The sequence below is a fragment of the Fusarium solani genome, assembly GCF_023522795.1.
Source record: "Fusarium solani strain SB1 chromosome Unknown bctg00000000, whole genome shotgun sequence".
Lineage (NCBI taxonomy): Eukaryota > Fungi > Ascomycota > Sordariomycetes > Hypocreales > Nectriaceae > Fusarium > Fusarium solani.
Window position 1 is genome coordinate 1,784,775 of NW_027072157.1, and position 13,354 is coordinate 1,798,128.

General features: G+C 55.7%; 5 protein-coding genes across 5 annotated transcripts; 2 read left to right on the forward strand and 3 right to left on the reverse strand.

Moving 5' to 3' along the window:
* Positions 1–3,343: 3,343 nt before the first annotated feature.
* MRS44_000558 (uncharacterized protein) lies at positions 3,344–4,222 on the forward strand (the record flags this gene model as incomplete). Its single annotated transcript, XM_046278234.2, has 1 exon — positions 3,344–4,222. One exon carries the CDS (start codon positions 3,344–3,346, stop codon positions 4,220–4,222), a length of 879 nt encoding a protein of 292 aa, XP_046139199.2.
* Positions 4,223–5,453: 1,231 nt separating this feature from the next.
* On the reverse strand, positions 5,454–6,841 carry MRS44_000559 (uncharacterized protein; the record flags this gene model as incomplete). The annotated part of the gene is made up of 2 exons (XM_065624103.1): positions 5,454–6,015; positions 6,078–6,841. 2 exons carry the CDS (start codon positions 6,839–6,841, stop codon positions 5,454–5,456), a joined length of 1,326 nt encoding a protein of 441 aa, XP_065479822.1.
* Positions 6,842–7,390: 549 nt separating this feature from the next.
* Positions 7,391–8,776, reverse strand: MRS44_000560 (uncharacterized protein; the record flags this gene model as incomplete). The annotated part of the gene is made up of 4 exons (XM_065624105.1): positions 7,391–7,596; positions 7,683–8,327; positions 8,386–8,510; positions 8,580–8,776. 4 exons carry the CDS (start codon positions 8,774–8,776, stop codon positions 7,391–7,393), a joined length of 1,173 nt encoding a protein of 390 aa, XP_065479823.1.
* A 490-nt stretch (positions 8,777–9,266) lies between these two features.
* On the reverse strand, positions 9,267–9,986 carry MRS44_000561 (uncharacterized protein; the record flags this gene model as incomplete). Its single annotated transcript, XM_065624106.1, has 2 exons — positions 9,267–9,458; positions 9,597–9,986. The coding sequence occupies 2 exons, from the start codon at positions 9,984–9,986 to the stop codon at positions 9,267–9,269; spliced, it is 582 nt and encodes a 193-aa protein (XP_065479824.1).
* Positions 9,987–12,140: 2,154 nt separating this feature from the next.
* On the forward strand, positions 12,141–13,351 carry MRS44_000562 (uncharacterized protein; the record flags this gene model as incomplete). The annotated part of the gene is made up of 4 exons (XM_046278233.2): positions 12,141–12,227; positions 12,361–12,449; positions 12,552–12,841; positions 12,909–13,351. 4 exons carry the CDS (start codon positions 12,141–12,143, stop codon positions 13,349–13,351), a joined length of 909 nt encoding a protein of 302 aa, XP_046139197.2.
* Positions 13,352–13,354: the final 3 nt, after the last annotated feature.

Below are 13,354 nucleotides of genomic sequence, written 5' to 3' on the forward strand. Positions count from 1 at the left end.
GCTGGCGAAGAGAAGCTAGGCCAAACGAGATGTAGGGTGTTTGTGAGCTGCCCCGGTCCAACCGCACGCTGGCCCACTTGCTCCTCTCGGCGCCCGCAACCGGCGACGGGCCATGGGTTGAGACAAGGATAGGCCCGAGTGGATTGCGACGGGGGTACGTTCCCCAGGGCCAAGGCTAGGAAGACACGCCCGAGGTCCTTGACTTGACTGACTTGACAGTATGGATGGATGGATGCCTTCCAACATCGCAGTCCAGGGCGCTGTCAGAATGACGGAGCTCTTTGCTCAACGCTGTGCCCCTCTCATGTCCTGCGCATGTTTGGCCGTGTTGGCATCGCCATTGGCGCTGCATAAGCCCATCGTAGGCGAAGAGAGGGGGAAACATTTCGTATTGTTCTGTGATCGCCTTGGCTTCCCTTGCTGCCTTCCCTTTGCGTCTCCCCAAGAGAGCCTCACAGCCATGTTATTCCCCCGCCTCGAGGAAGCCATTCAGCGTTAGCTGGAACAATAGGAGACATTGGGGTTTCAATTGGGGATGTGCAGGGTCCTCCCCAACGCTCACCGAGATCCTGGAGGTGACGGGATTGCCCTGCATGAGCAACGGAAGAGAGTTTATGTTGTGCTCCCTAGCCCTATGTTTTCTCGTCTGGCGTTAAGCGACTGGCACCGTCTCGAACCCAGAGATACAGTAGTCGGGGTCGACAGTACCTGAACATGGAGTCGCGAGAATAGCTGAAGATTGGACAGTTTGCCGTAAGCGCGGTTCTCAACCTTTGACGAACGCACAGTCTCGAACGTCTAGCTGACGACTTGCTGCTCTGAGCTTGACGTCACCATGGTGCGATTCTAGGTGTACAGGGTCTCGGGGTCCTGGGTACCTCCCGTACTAGCTTCTTTTATCCCACTATCCGTCATGGTGACGCTGAAGGCACCGGGGATCGAGATTATGGTTAGGAAATCAGGGTCCAGGATCCGGAGTACCGTTCCGTGGGAGAGGTTCTCTGTATGTACGTATGTACCTTATCAGCTGCGCTGTGGGTGTTGGCCAACGGGTCTGGTGTTGAGATTACAACCGTCGTTGCGCCGCGGCAGACTAGATGCGGCCGAGTAAGCAAATCTCGCCCGAGTTGCAGAGCGTACAACGTGTTTGATAAGGGCGGGATGGAGGCGGCTGCTGGTAGGGCGGAGCGTTGTCAAAGCCATTGCGATGCCATGGGTTGAGGGGATGATGGACATCCAGGGTCAGCAACAATTGCGGCGCGCGCGTTGGGTTGTGCAGCTGGTCGAGTGTGCGTGTGTGTGTTACACACATCGACCAGGCAGGCCAGGGCAGGCCTTGCCATGGATCCATTGCCATGCGGAGAAGTTGAAGTCGCGAAGAGTGAGTGATCGACATTGCCGGACTCATTCGCGTGAAGGATGGAGTCGACAGTCGCAAGGCCGTTATTTGAGAGAAGGTGCTCCTTTAGGTCTAGCGCCCCGGTTGTGATGGCGATGGCTTGCGTTGGGTAGTCAGTCAATCAAAAGCCCCTGCCCTTCTTTTTTCCTTCTTTCTTCTGCTTGCCCTTTCCCGGGCCCCCTGCTTGCCTTGCCTTGCCTTGCCCTGCCCTGGCAAGGTTGGCAAGCGCAAGGTAAGCCTGGCGCGCCCTGGCACCTTCTGTGCCACGACCCTGGCAGCATCTCAGAACAAGCCCCGCTTTCCGAAATCCCTGTCACTCACATTTTCTTGGTGGCCCATCACCCATGAGTCTTGTCCCCCTTGTCCCTGGGCAAGCGACCCCACACCACCAGTTTCCGGCCCACTTGGATGCTCTGCTTTTGTTATGCAACCCCGGCCAAAACCGTCTGGCAGCACTCGCTGATGGCCGATGGGCGTGGTGAGGGGGAGCGGGAGCTTACTGATGACCCTCAGGGCAGGTGCCTCTTTGGAGAGACTGAGATGTGACTTGTGAGTTGTGCTAGCACTCAAAGCCTCAAGCATCTCAAGTGTACGTACCTACCGTGCTGCGTCGGGCTAGAGGCACGCCATGCGCCACACCCCCACCCCCTCCCAAGACCCGGACTGACCTTAGGTTTCCTTCTTGGAAACCGCACGCCACTGCTATGGGTCAGGGACGGACCCATCCCCGTGGCTCATGCCCCAGCTACGGACCTACAGTGCATGCCCCGGGCCCGACCACAGGCTGCGCTGTACATCGTAACTGCGGCCTCTCTCTGCGCTCACTCGAGTTTTTCTCGATCCCATCGATCGATGGGGTTGCGCAAAATTCCCATGCTGGCCTTCACCCTATCCCATCCCCTCTATCCCTTCTTTTCATCCCCACCTCTCCACTCCCCATCTGAGGACTCAGGTCTGAGGAGGCGTGTACCGACCAAACCATTGCTGTCTGTCTGTGCTTGCTGTGCTCACTCCCCATGTTCCCGTTGCTTCCCACTCACCTCTCGCTCACTGTGACTGACTGCTCCTCTCTCCGCTTCGTGCAGGTTATAAACTTAAAGCTCCAGCCATCCGTCCAGCCTCGTTTCGCTTGATGTTTGACTTCTTACTCCTCTTCTCCTCTTGCTATCTATCTTCAACAAGGTTCCTCCCCTCTGGCTGACTGATATTGCTTCTTGAATCAAGTCTTCTTGATCAGTCCTTCGCTGTAACATACCTATATACAAACAAGCAAAGCCATTCGTCCTCTTTGGCTGCCTTCTTCTGTGCCTGGCTTGGCTTACTGGGAGCTCTTACACCTTCGACGCCTCGACACATCCGTCTCGCCTCGTCTTGTCCCCTCTCACCACTTCTCGGCTCGCCGCCGTTGACAACAACACAGCGACCAACTACAACACCACCGCGACAGCTTCTCACACCACCGACATTTACGCGTCTCATCGCTTCATGATTTCGACATCCGACGCTCTCCTTGCTCTCCCCACCAGAACCTGCAGAGCCGTCACCGCTATCACCAGCGCCGCCTCCATCTCCACCTTCAGCTCGTCTCTCATCCCTACCTTACGCCAATAACGCCTCCGAACAAACCCCTGTCGTCTTTCAGGCGCAAACAAACACCCGCGATAAATCAATCGGTCCCGTGTCCTGAAAAAAGCGGAGGCCATCCATCGCATCGTTGCCCCCTCGGCCTCTCGAGTCTAGACAAGCTCCGTGGCTAGACATCCCGCCCTTTAGCTCCGCTTCGGCTCCCGGACGACTCCACCACCCTCGCTGTCACCGATTCCAGGCACCTTTTGGTGTACTACGTATCCGTGAGACGCTTTGATCTGATCTGCAATTGCTTTGGATCCCAATTCAACGTGAACCTTCAAAATCGTTCAGCCTGAGCCGCTGCCTCTCATGACAATGCACGCTGTCAATTCCGCCGGCCGGGTCGTATCCCTCCTCAACGATGAGAGCGCTGCTCCTCAACAACCGCGACCCGTCAGCTTCCACTCCAGCTATGTCCTCGCTCAGTCGTACCCCACCCCTGGCAGCAACGCTTCCTCACCCAACACGCCTGAGCTGCTGCGCTCCGACTCCTATGACTCTCAGATGAGCAATGATCCAGTGTCGCCTCTGACCCCCAGCGTCGACTACTACTCGCGACACCAATCTGTGTATACTATTCCTCATGACTACAGCCTCGACCCCAAGCAGGCTGCCTACGCCGACAGCAGCCGCTCGGCCTCCTACGACGCTGAGATGGTTAGCCAGCCTCGGTCGTCGCCCATACCCGAGCGACCCGGGAAGCGGTACCCCTGCCGCTACCGCGACACTCACGGATGCGAAAAGACATTCACCACCTCTGGCCACGCCTCGCGCCATTCCAAGATCCACACCGCCGAGAAGGCTGTCCAATGCACCTTTGCGGGCTGCCAGAAGAAGTTCACCCGCGCCGACAACATGAAGCAGCACCTCGAGACTCACTACAAGGACAAGAGCCGGTCCTCGGGCTCTCAACGTGGTCACCGGGCTTCTCTGGCCGATGGACGACGCAATTCGACCTCGGGACGCCCTTCCGCGAGCCGCGCGTCTTCGTCCCGGGATTCTAGAAGCCGTCGCGACGCCGACCCTTATCCTCTTCCCTCGACCCCACTGGCCTCACCGAGTGTTGGCAGTGGATCTTGGGACGTTCGAGGCCGCAACCTCTCGCTTCTCGGCCGCCCTGTTGCTGACAGAACACCAAGCGGTCTTGATGCTCTGGCCATGGCGGTGGCCTGCCAAGAGGGCGCTGGTGTTTGAATGTCTGTCGCCCTGGCATCCTTGACATCTTTCAAACCACCACCGTCACATATGCTCTATTGATAATCCTAATCGTTTCCAATCTCGCACGCACGCACGCCCAAACACCACCAACCAACACCAACACCAGCACCCACACCCCGCCACCGCTCTTCATCCTCTTCAACGCAAAAATTCTCGACACTATTTTATGAACGGCCCCCCACACAAAGGGCGTATTTTTTTTTTCAAACCCACTCGGACATGTTTCAACCTGCGGGTTTGTATATGAGTACACGAGGAACAACCCGAACGGATAACGGCGTTTTATCACGGTGATTTCTTTTTGATATTTTTTTTTTAAAAAAGGTTCTCAGGGACATGGACAGTGTCGCAAGTACACGACATGGCGTCACGGCATGGTTATTCTCCCACACTACTACGGATTAGATAAACGACAGGAAGCGCTCCATTGGAGCCTCGAAGTTCGGGGGGCGGAAAACAAACGCACGGCGTTGACAGGTTTTTTTTTTTTGGTTGATGATATGATTTTTTCTGTTGTCTCTTAGCAACGTATACGAGGAGGGGAGGGGCGGCAGCGGCCTCAAGGTCGAGAGCCGTTTCGGGCATCTCCGGGGCTCGGGCTTGGAGAGGGGGCGCAAAAAGGATTGACAAAGGATTGACAGCGGTACAGCACACGGCTGCTGGGCGCCGTGACTAGACGGCCATTGTTGGATTGGACTGGATTATTCACATACCTGTATATTCACTCTCGAGTTGTCGATCAGGGCGCTGATTCGGCGCAATGCAGAGTTAGAGGGGGGAACGCCCGAGCTGTGCGCAATTGATACCACTTTGCTCTTCATTACAGTTTATACCAATGCGGTGATTCGAGTGGCCCGAGCTGAGTGACTTGATTTGCTTATGGCGTGAGAATAGAGTTGCTCGGTTGCTTATCTCCAAAGGTTGTGGTTGTGACAGTGGATGGACACTCTCAACCAACCTACCAATTCCCTTGTCACAACCACATGCAACTTTGTATTCATCCTGATATGAATCCGGGTCTTTCGACCCTTGTCATTTACTACCTGCATTCGTCTAGTCATTTTCTAATTTTCGTTTATTCATCTATTCCCAAGTCTATCATTCATTCAATCGCTAGAGTTGCTCCGTTCGTTTCCGTCATCATTACTCCAGCCATGTCACATCATACCCGCGTCAAGCGGGCGTCGTCATTACTGTAGTTAGTTAGTTACCACAGGTCTTCCTTTTCTGCGCATAGTCTGGCCATCTCAAGTTGCTCGTCCGTCTGGCAGACAAGCACCCGTTGAGAGGCGTCGGGGCTGCCAAGCTCCTGGACCACGTCCTTGAGGGGCTCCTGGTTACGAGTCCCATCAATCGCAAAACCTAGACAAGCGACTCGCTCAACCACGGCAGCCCGGAGCTTGGCGCTGTGCTCGCCAATGCCACCGGCAAAGACGAGAGCATCAACGCGGCCTTCCAGAGAGACAAAGTAGGATCCAATAAAAGCCGAGACGCGGTCAACAAAGATGTCAAAAGCGAGGCGGTGGGTGGGGTCATCCGACTCGGCAACAACGCCAAAGTTGGTGGTGCCCGTCATGGATTTCCATCCGCTCTCCTTGTTGAGAATCTCCTCCGCGCGCGAGATGTGAAGGTGTTTGGTGGAGGCAGGGGACAGCTTCCCCACATCGCTGGCGTAGTGGAAGACAAGACTGTAAGGTTGACAAGGGGTTAGCATGCAAGGGACTTTATTTAGAAGGGAACCCTCATCGGGTCCGGATCTCTTGGATGATCTGATGAATGTAGGATTCCGCTTCATCCGGTGGGGCTGGGGTGCCTGGCTGGGCTGTCTCACCTTGGATCAACACTGCCGCTTCGGGTCGCACCTGGGAGGCCGGCCAGAGGCGTCAGTCCCATGCTCGTATCCCAGCTCTTGCCTCCCTTGATGGCGCAGGCACTGGCACCGCTGCCCAGATGGAGTGCGATCATGTTGAGCTCGCCGACGTCCTTGTTGAGGTATTCGGCTACCGATCGCGTAATGAAGGCGTAGCTGATGCCGTGGAAGCCATACTTCCGCAGGCGATTGCTCTTTGCGATCTTGGGGTTAATGGGATATGTGTAGATGTGGGGTGGTATAGTTGTGTGGAACTGTGAGTCGAAGCAGGCGACATTGACGGTTTCGGGGAGCGCCTTGATGCATGTATCGACAATGCTCAGGGCGACACCATTGTGAAGCGGCGCGAGGTCGCTAAGTTCTTCGAGGTGGTGATACGTGTCTGAGGTGATGATCTGGGAGCAGTCGTAGTCGCCGCCGTGGACGATGCGATGGCTGGCAATTGCAATGTCCTTCTTGGACGAGATCTCCTTCAGCTCTGTATCGTCGACGAAGGTATCGAGAAGCAGATCGAAGGCGTCCTCCTGGTTCTTGACAGCATCGCCGACCTCTTTGGCCTTGATGACCTTTTCGCCCAGACGTTTGTAAGTGAGCTGTGCTGGTGGGGCAGTGAGGCCGCTGATCTGAGCTTCTGCGATCTCGCGGGGCACCGCGCCCTTCTCCGACGTGTAGACTGAGATTTTGACCGAGCTGGACCCGGCATTGATGGCGAGGATAACCTTCATGACGACAATATCAAGCTGAAAAAGGCCAGTGGATGTATGTCGAGAGGGGAGCACCGCAACGAGCCAAGGGAGCTTCTGTTTTATGACCCCCCCTCATGGCTGGGCTGTCCCCCTCCTGTCTGGGCTTGCCTTACCCTTTGCAATGACGACACAAGGGCCGTGGTCTGATACTAGGTATCGCGGGGTTTGTAGGCTCGGGGTGGGGCTTGAGTACGCCCGAGCAGTCTGCCCACGGAGGACAACATGTGGCATATGCAAACGGCTGTCCGCCGCCGCGCCGCTCCCAGTCCATGCTAGCAAAGCCGCTGTCTCTGCCGTCAGCCAACCTGACATGACCCCCCACGACCGCCGAAAATCACTCCGTCCCCGGCACTTTCAGGTCCTTGGGTCAAGCGAAACTGCGATCTATCGCTTTTTGGGACCCTGCAAACGGTTGTCACCCCACCCGCATGCTGCGCCGTAGGCATGTGGTTCGGCCTAGTGGTGCAACTGGTTGGCTACCGCTGCTGCATCTGGCACTTGACACTTTGATACTGCCCGTACCAAGCCTCAAGGCGTAGCTTCGGCCGCATCCGAGGGTTCGGGCACCGAGTCTAGAGTGTGGTTCTGCCAACCAGATAGCGGTAAATCGGGAGAATGTCCCGGCAAAATCTGCGGTGAGGGCAACTCAAAGTGGTTCGGCGGAAATGGGATCCCATTGAATTCGCGGTCCGAACTGTGGCAATAGAGCCACGTCTCGAGGAATCGTCGATATGCTGGGCTGACCGTTAGCTGATGCTTCGAAACCGGTTTGGAACCTCGAGGATCGCAACCAATGCCCCCTCGAGATACGATTAATCACCTTGACGCTCGGTAAACTGGATGGCCAAGTATCGTATGTCCAGCGTCGGCTGCATCGACCTTGGCTCCGACGAATCGCTCGTTCTGGTTCGAGGTCGCATGCGATGCGCCAGGGAGAAGCGCCGATGCGAATGATGATCATCACCCGTGTTGTGACGCCGACCAGAGGCATTTAGTCGAAGCTGCTTTGCCCTGTCATCCCGTCCTCGAATCTCACCGTCGAAGCAGTGGATATCGTATTCACGGTATTGCCCATCCGTCTTGTTCGCCCACACGCTGAGCGAGTGGAATGTCGTATAGCGATCTCTCCACAGCTTGAGCCTCTGGATAGCTCCGATGCCCTTTACTTTCCCAAAGCTATCCGTGCGACCATGCACATTGGTCCAGACAACGTCGACGTCATAAAAGTCAACCAGGTCCTTCCGGCGCAAGTCGCCCTGAAATTGGATCGAGCTCTCGATTGTCGTGAATTCGTATCTGATCTTGATGAATTGGTCGTGGATGCACACGCCCTCATCCGTTGTGTATCGAACTCGATGGGGCTCCTGAAACGTAATGTATCGCTCCATGTCCGCGGGGTCATAATACGGGCGATGACGCGAGTGGAGGGTATGAGGATGGATGTCTGAAGGTGTGTCTGAAGGCACTGCGATGCGACGAGTTAGCTGACAATGAATTGGCACAGAGCCGACGACGAGACGCACGGAAATGCTCGAGAAGCTCGTTCTGGTAGCTTCCCTGCCAGAGCACACGACGTTGCTCAGATCCCACCACCTCCCATGGCCCTAGGTAGACGACTCGCTCGTCCGGTGTATCTTGAAAGAGTATTCTGCAAGGCCGAAGTCAGCGTCATGCAGCGGCAGAGGCAGAGGCATCGTCGGGCTTCGTGGGAGCGTACATCGTTGCCTGGAAGCCCGGAGGCCCCAGATCAAGCGCCGAGGTTTCAGTGGTCGACCCCTCGGTGGTCGGAGCGGAAATGGTCGATATGCCGGAGGTCGGGGTCCACGTCGAGTCAACGGGACTGACGTAGGTTCGTCCGTATGTTGGTGGGCGGCCGAGCGACGAAGATGTGAAGGATGAGCCCGAGGACGACATGCTGTCGCTGGTGGCAGTCGAGGGCGATCAGACTGACCGAGCTGTGGGGACATGTCATGACACGGTCACAACGGCAAAGAAGGTGCGAGTGGTCTCTGCCGGCGCCGTCTCGAAGATCCCAGTTACCAGCCCCAAGAACGTCTTGTCCAGATTGATGCCGTACTACTTCTTGGCTCTCGAGCTCTCGGTGACGGGAAAGAGTTGAGTGTGTGAGTGAGAATGTGTGCGTGTGGTAGAAGCTTGTGTGAATAAGAAGGAAGAGCGATTAGGCGTGCTCTTGGCTGCTGCTGCTGAGGCTGGGCTCGTGGATGCCCAGGCTGGCGCAAGTAACAGACTCTCAACAAGTCGATATACGTAGAGGCACCGCATACACTCATACAAGCAAGGGCGGACTCAGGCACTTGACGGCATGGGTAGCTCGGATGCTGCTGGTGCATTAACCTACCCCTCCGATACGGCCGGTGACAGACAGATGGACTTGGACCGAGTCTCAGTCACGTATGCGCAGACACACAGGCAGGCAGATCGCAGACTTGGGACGGCGCAACGTGCTGATGGTCTCCAACTTTACAGACGAGGCAGAGTTGGGAGCTGCACGGCGCAGAACGACACCTGACGTAGAGATGGGTACTGTAGGCGTGGGCGCAGTCGGAGCAGCCAGCCCAAACCGGAGATGCAACAGCTAGAATCCAGAGTAGAGTACTGTAGCAGTTCCAGCGCAGAGAGTCCAAGGTCAGATCCTAGAAGAAGTCTTTCGTTTGTTCCTAGACCAGCTGCGGGCCAGCATCATCCATCGCAAATCGTTGGGAGGCAGACAGACGCGGTCGGTTTCCACGGTCGACGAGGGGCTCTTCCGTCTCGCTCTGTCCCGAGAGTTGGGTCCCACGTCGTCGGCAGCCAAGACCACAAGGCTAGCCACACACAGACAGGCACGCCGCACGCTGCCCGTCGCAAAGCCGCAGGAGGGCCAGTTGTTTGCCAACAGAGAGAAGCGCATCGACAGAGGTCGTCGTCCGGAGACGGGGAGAATCATAGTTCGGCAACGGAGAGCCAAGGGCCAGCGCCACATGGACAGAAGCTTGTCGTCGATTGGTGGTCCACTGACGACGGGAGCATCGCGCACGGGGGTCGATGCGGCATCCTGATGGGCTGGGTGCAAGGGGTGCATCCGTCTTGGAGCCGTTTTGGGGCCCCGTCTTTCTGGAGCCATCTTGGTCTTTGGTGGCCTTTGGTTGGAAGAATCTTGGCTTGCTCACACTAAGCGATCCTGGTCCCGTGGGGCTCTTGTTCGCGGGGCCTCGTTTTTTTTTCTTCCTGTTACCCTTCTTGCTTGCTTTTGCTTCGCTCAAGGGACTTGGGGACCTCGCTTTGGAGCGCACTAGGCTGTCGGGTCGCTGTTCCGCTGACAATTCCCGACTGTCTGGACAGCCGGCTCACCGTTTTCGCCAGCACTTGCATCACATCGCGTGTTGTAGACAGGGGAGAGTCGATGTTTACTCCCAAAGTCACTTGACATGGCGACGACGTGTTCCGCTGGGGCGCGACAAAAAGAGTAAAGATGAAAGCGCGTGTTCGGAGCCGTGGATGGATCCAACTGCTGTGTCACCCACGTTTCTATGTATGTGGTACGTACAGCCGACAGTGCTGCGCTGTAAGTAATTTCCATTGGAGCCTCGAACACCTCCTGGTTCAGGAATGGTTGGGTCCAGCACCATCCTCTATCCGAGTAATGCCATTGGTGCAGCGAGCCTTGTCTCTGGTGTGAATCGAGTGAAAGTTGGGGATGGAATCATCGAGGAGGAAGGGGAGGGTAGCATCTTTCGATGATGGATGGTTATGGACGACTAAGTAAAGAAAAGCAAATAAATGGAAGGCGCCTGTACTGAGTAGGTACCGAGCATCCCAAGGAAGGAGCGAAGGAACAGGGAAGGCGACCCGGGATTGGGCCAAGTACCTTGAACACCTTTGATACCCAAGCACAAGACTCAGACTCAAGGTTGCCATCCATCCATCCACTTGGATCTCGACGGATCACGTCGATCTGGGATTCCATCGTTCGGTCTTGGGAGCGCCTAGCCCAATACGGTAGAGACCCAAGAGTTTCGATAGTTGCTCCCGTTAATTTCAGAAACTCTGGGCAAAGGAGTCTGACTAGGAGATAGGTAGTGTTGGCGCATAGTCAGCTAGCACTGACTTACACAGGTGGGTTCACCAAAAAGCTGTTACATAAGATTCTACAATTGCGCGCCTTACTCTGCAAATGCAAAGTCTTTACTTCTTCAATAGGCAATCATGACATTTATTAACCAGTCTTAAAAACAGTGTGGGTGGTACAACTTCTCCAGATTGCAGAATTGTACATCCCCAGTTGTAAAGTGCCATGTCTTGGGCCTAGACGCCTCGTGCGCTTATGTAACCTCTCCCCCCACGTCTCCGTTCATGACAACCAAGCTTCAACACCACGTGCCCTCGCCGAGATATTGGCACTGTCTCATTAGCACGCCTCTCCCCCGGAGCACGCAGCACGCATTATTAGCCCCCATCCCGCTGTCTGTCTAGGGAATTTTCTCAACGGGCTGAACGGTCGATTCCCTGCAAGAACTGCAAGCCACAATCGCTCCAGACTCGGGCAACAATACCCTCCCCGGTTTCTTGAGTGCTCAAGTCACAGGCAAGTCTCACAATTTCCTGCCGACACGGACGACGAGGACCAGCCGACAAGGGGACGAGGACGGGGAACCGACCCAACACTGCAGCGGTCGTTCCGCCCTGGCCGGATTCTAATCTGCTCGACTCGACTTGACTTGACTCGACTCGATTCAACCTTTTTTTCAAAGGTCAACCACCCCAAGCCGCTCCCCCGGAGACGACACCCTGGACGCCCTGTTCGGTTTACTTCACCTGTCATTTCCTGCCCGCAACAGCCAAGCTCCGACCAAATTCGAGCAAGGGTATCGAAGGACTCAGCCAAGCGCAGCCAAGTCGAGCCAAGGGTCAGCTAAAGGAACCAGCTGCTTTTTTCGTACGGCGCCATCCATTGCGGTGTTTGCTTGGCGCACAGTCCTCACGCAACTGCCGCACAGTCCTGCGATGCCCTCCCACACCATGCTGCGCAGCCTGCTTCAACCTGGCAGTAACATATCTCTTCCATTCCATCACTGCTGAACGAAGCACGGCCATGAGAATCTCTGTCGCTCTGTCTCTTGTTCTGGGCATTTCTTGTCCGCCAACTTCTGTCCGATTTCTCGGCCTCGTGGCTGCCAGCTCCAGCTGAGTCTGCCTCATTTGAATTCGCGGCGCAGCTCAGGCCATTCATTCGTCCTCCTTGGAGCTCCTGCGACGCGTCGCTATCCCGTCGCAAGCCATGCCTCTCTTCTCCAGATATTCTATGCGCCAGAACCGCGGTTTCCTAGGTTCCGACAGCTCTGCATTGCCTTCACAAGATGCCCAAGTAAGTTCAGCCAATGCTTTGTCGCATTGAGTGCCCATCTTTGCTGTCAAGTCCGCTCTCGGTGACCATCGCCTATGGATCCCCTGTCATGAAAACCCAGACCTCCCGGCTAATGAGCACTTCCTGGAAATAGGATCGTCAACAACTGCGCTACGAGCTCGACTTGAACGCATGGAACTTTCGCATTTGGGGCGTTTGCGCATCGGGCTTTTTAACAGATTCGTAAGCTCGCTCTCCCACTGCATCCATTACCGACATCTACATGCTTCTGCACCCCTTCATCACCTACTTTGGATTTAACAGTCACCCCTAACGCTCTTGCAGATATAACCTCTTTTCCACAAACGTCATTCTCGCTTCCATCGCATTTGTCTACTGGCCCAATGGTCCAGAGTGGTCCGGACTTCTCATCAACTTCTTTACTCTCCTTGGCTCCGTCATCGGCCAACTACTCTTCGGCTACCTCGCGGACCGGTATGGTCGAACCCGCCTCTACGGCATCGAACTAGTTCTTGTAATTGTTTCTACGATCGGTGTAGCTACTAGCAGTCACGGCTACAATGATCTCTCTTTCTTGGGTCTCTTTATCTGGTGGCGCTTTGTCATGGGGATTGGTGCGTCACCCAAATCAACCAAAGCTCGACGACATCACCAAGGATGGGATGCTAACAAACATGACAGGAATCGGAGCCGAATATCCCCTCAGCGCAGTAATTACATCGGAATGGTCCAGCACTCAATCTCGAGCTACCATGTTGTCTTCGGTTTTCATGATGCAGCCGATCGGCCAGGCCCTGGCCCAGTTGGTTGGCCTCTTTGTGCTTCTTGGCTTCCAAAGGAGCCATGACCTTCAAGGAATGCGCTGTGGTCTCGATAGACTGCACGAAGAGGAGTGCAAGAAGGCCTTGGACGGCATCTGGCGCATTGTCATTGGTTCCGGCGCGGTGCCTGCGTTGTTGGCCATCATCTTCCGTTTCTTCCTATTCGACTGCGGCATCTACAGTCTCGAGGTCCGGAACAAACCAGCAATTGCTCTAATGAACACACAGAGGATTTACGGAGCACCTCAGGGAGGTGGAACCGAGGCCTTCCCCGGCGGCGGTATCAACGGGCGCCCCCGATGAACG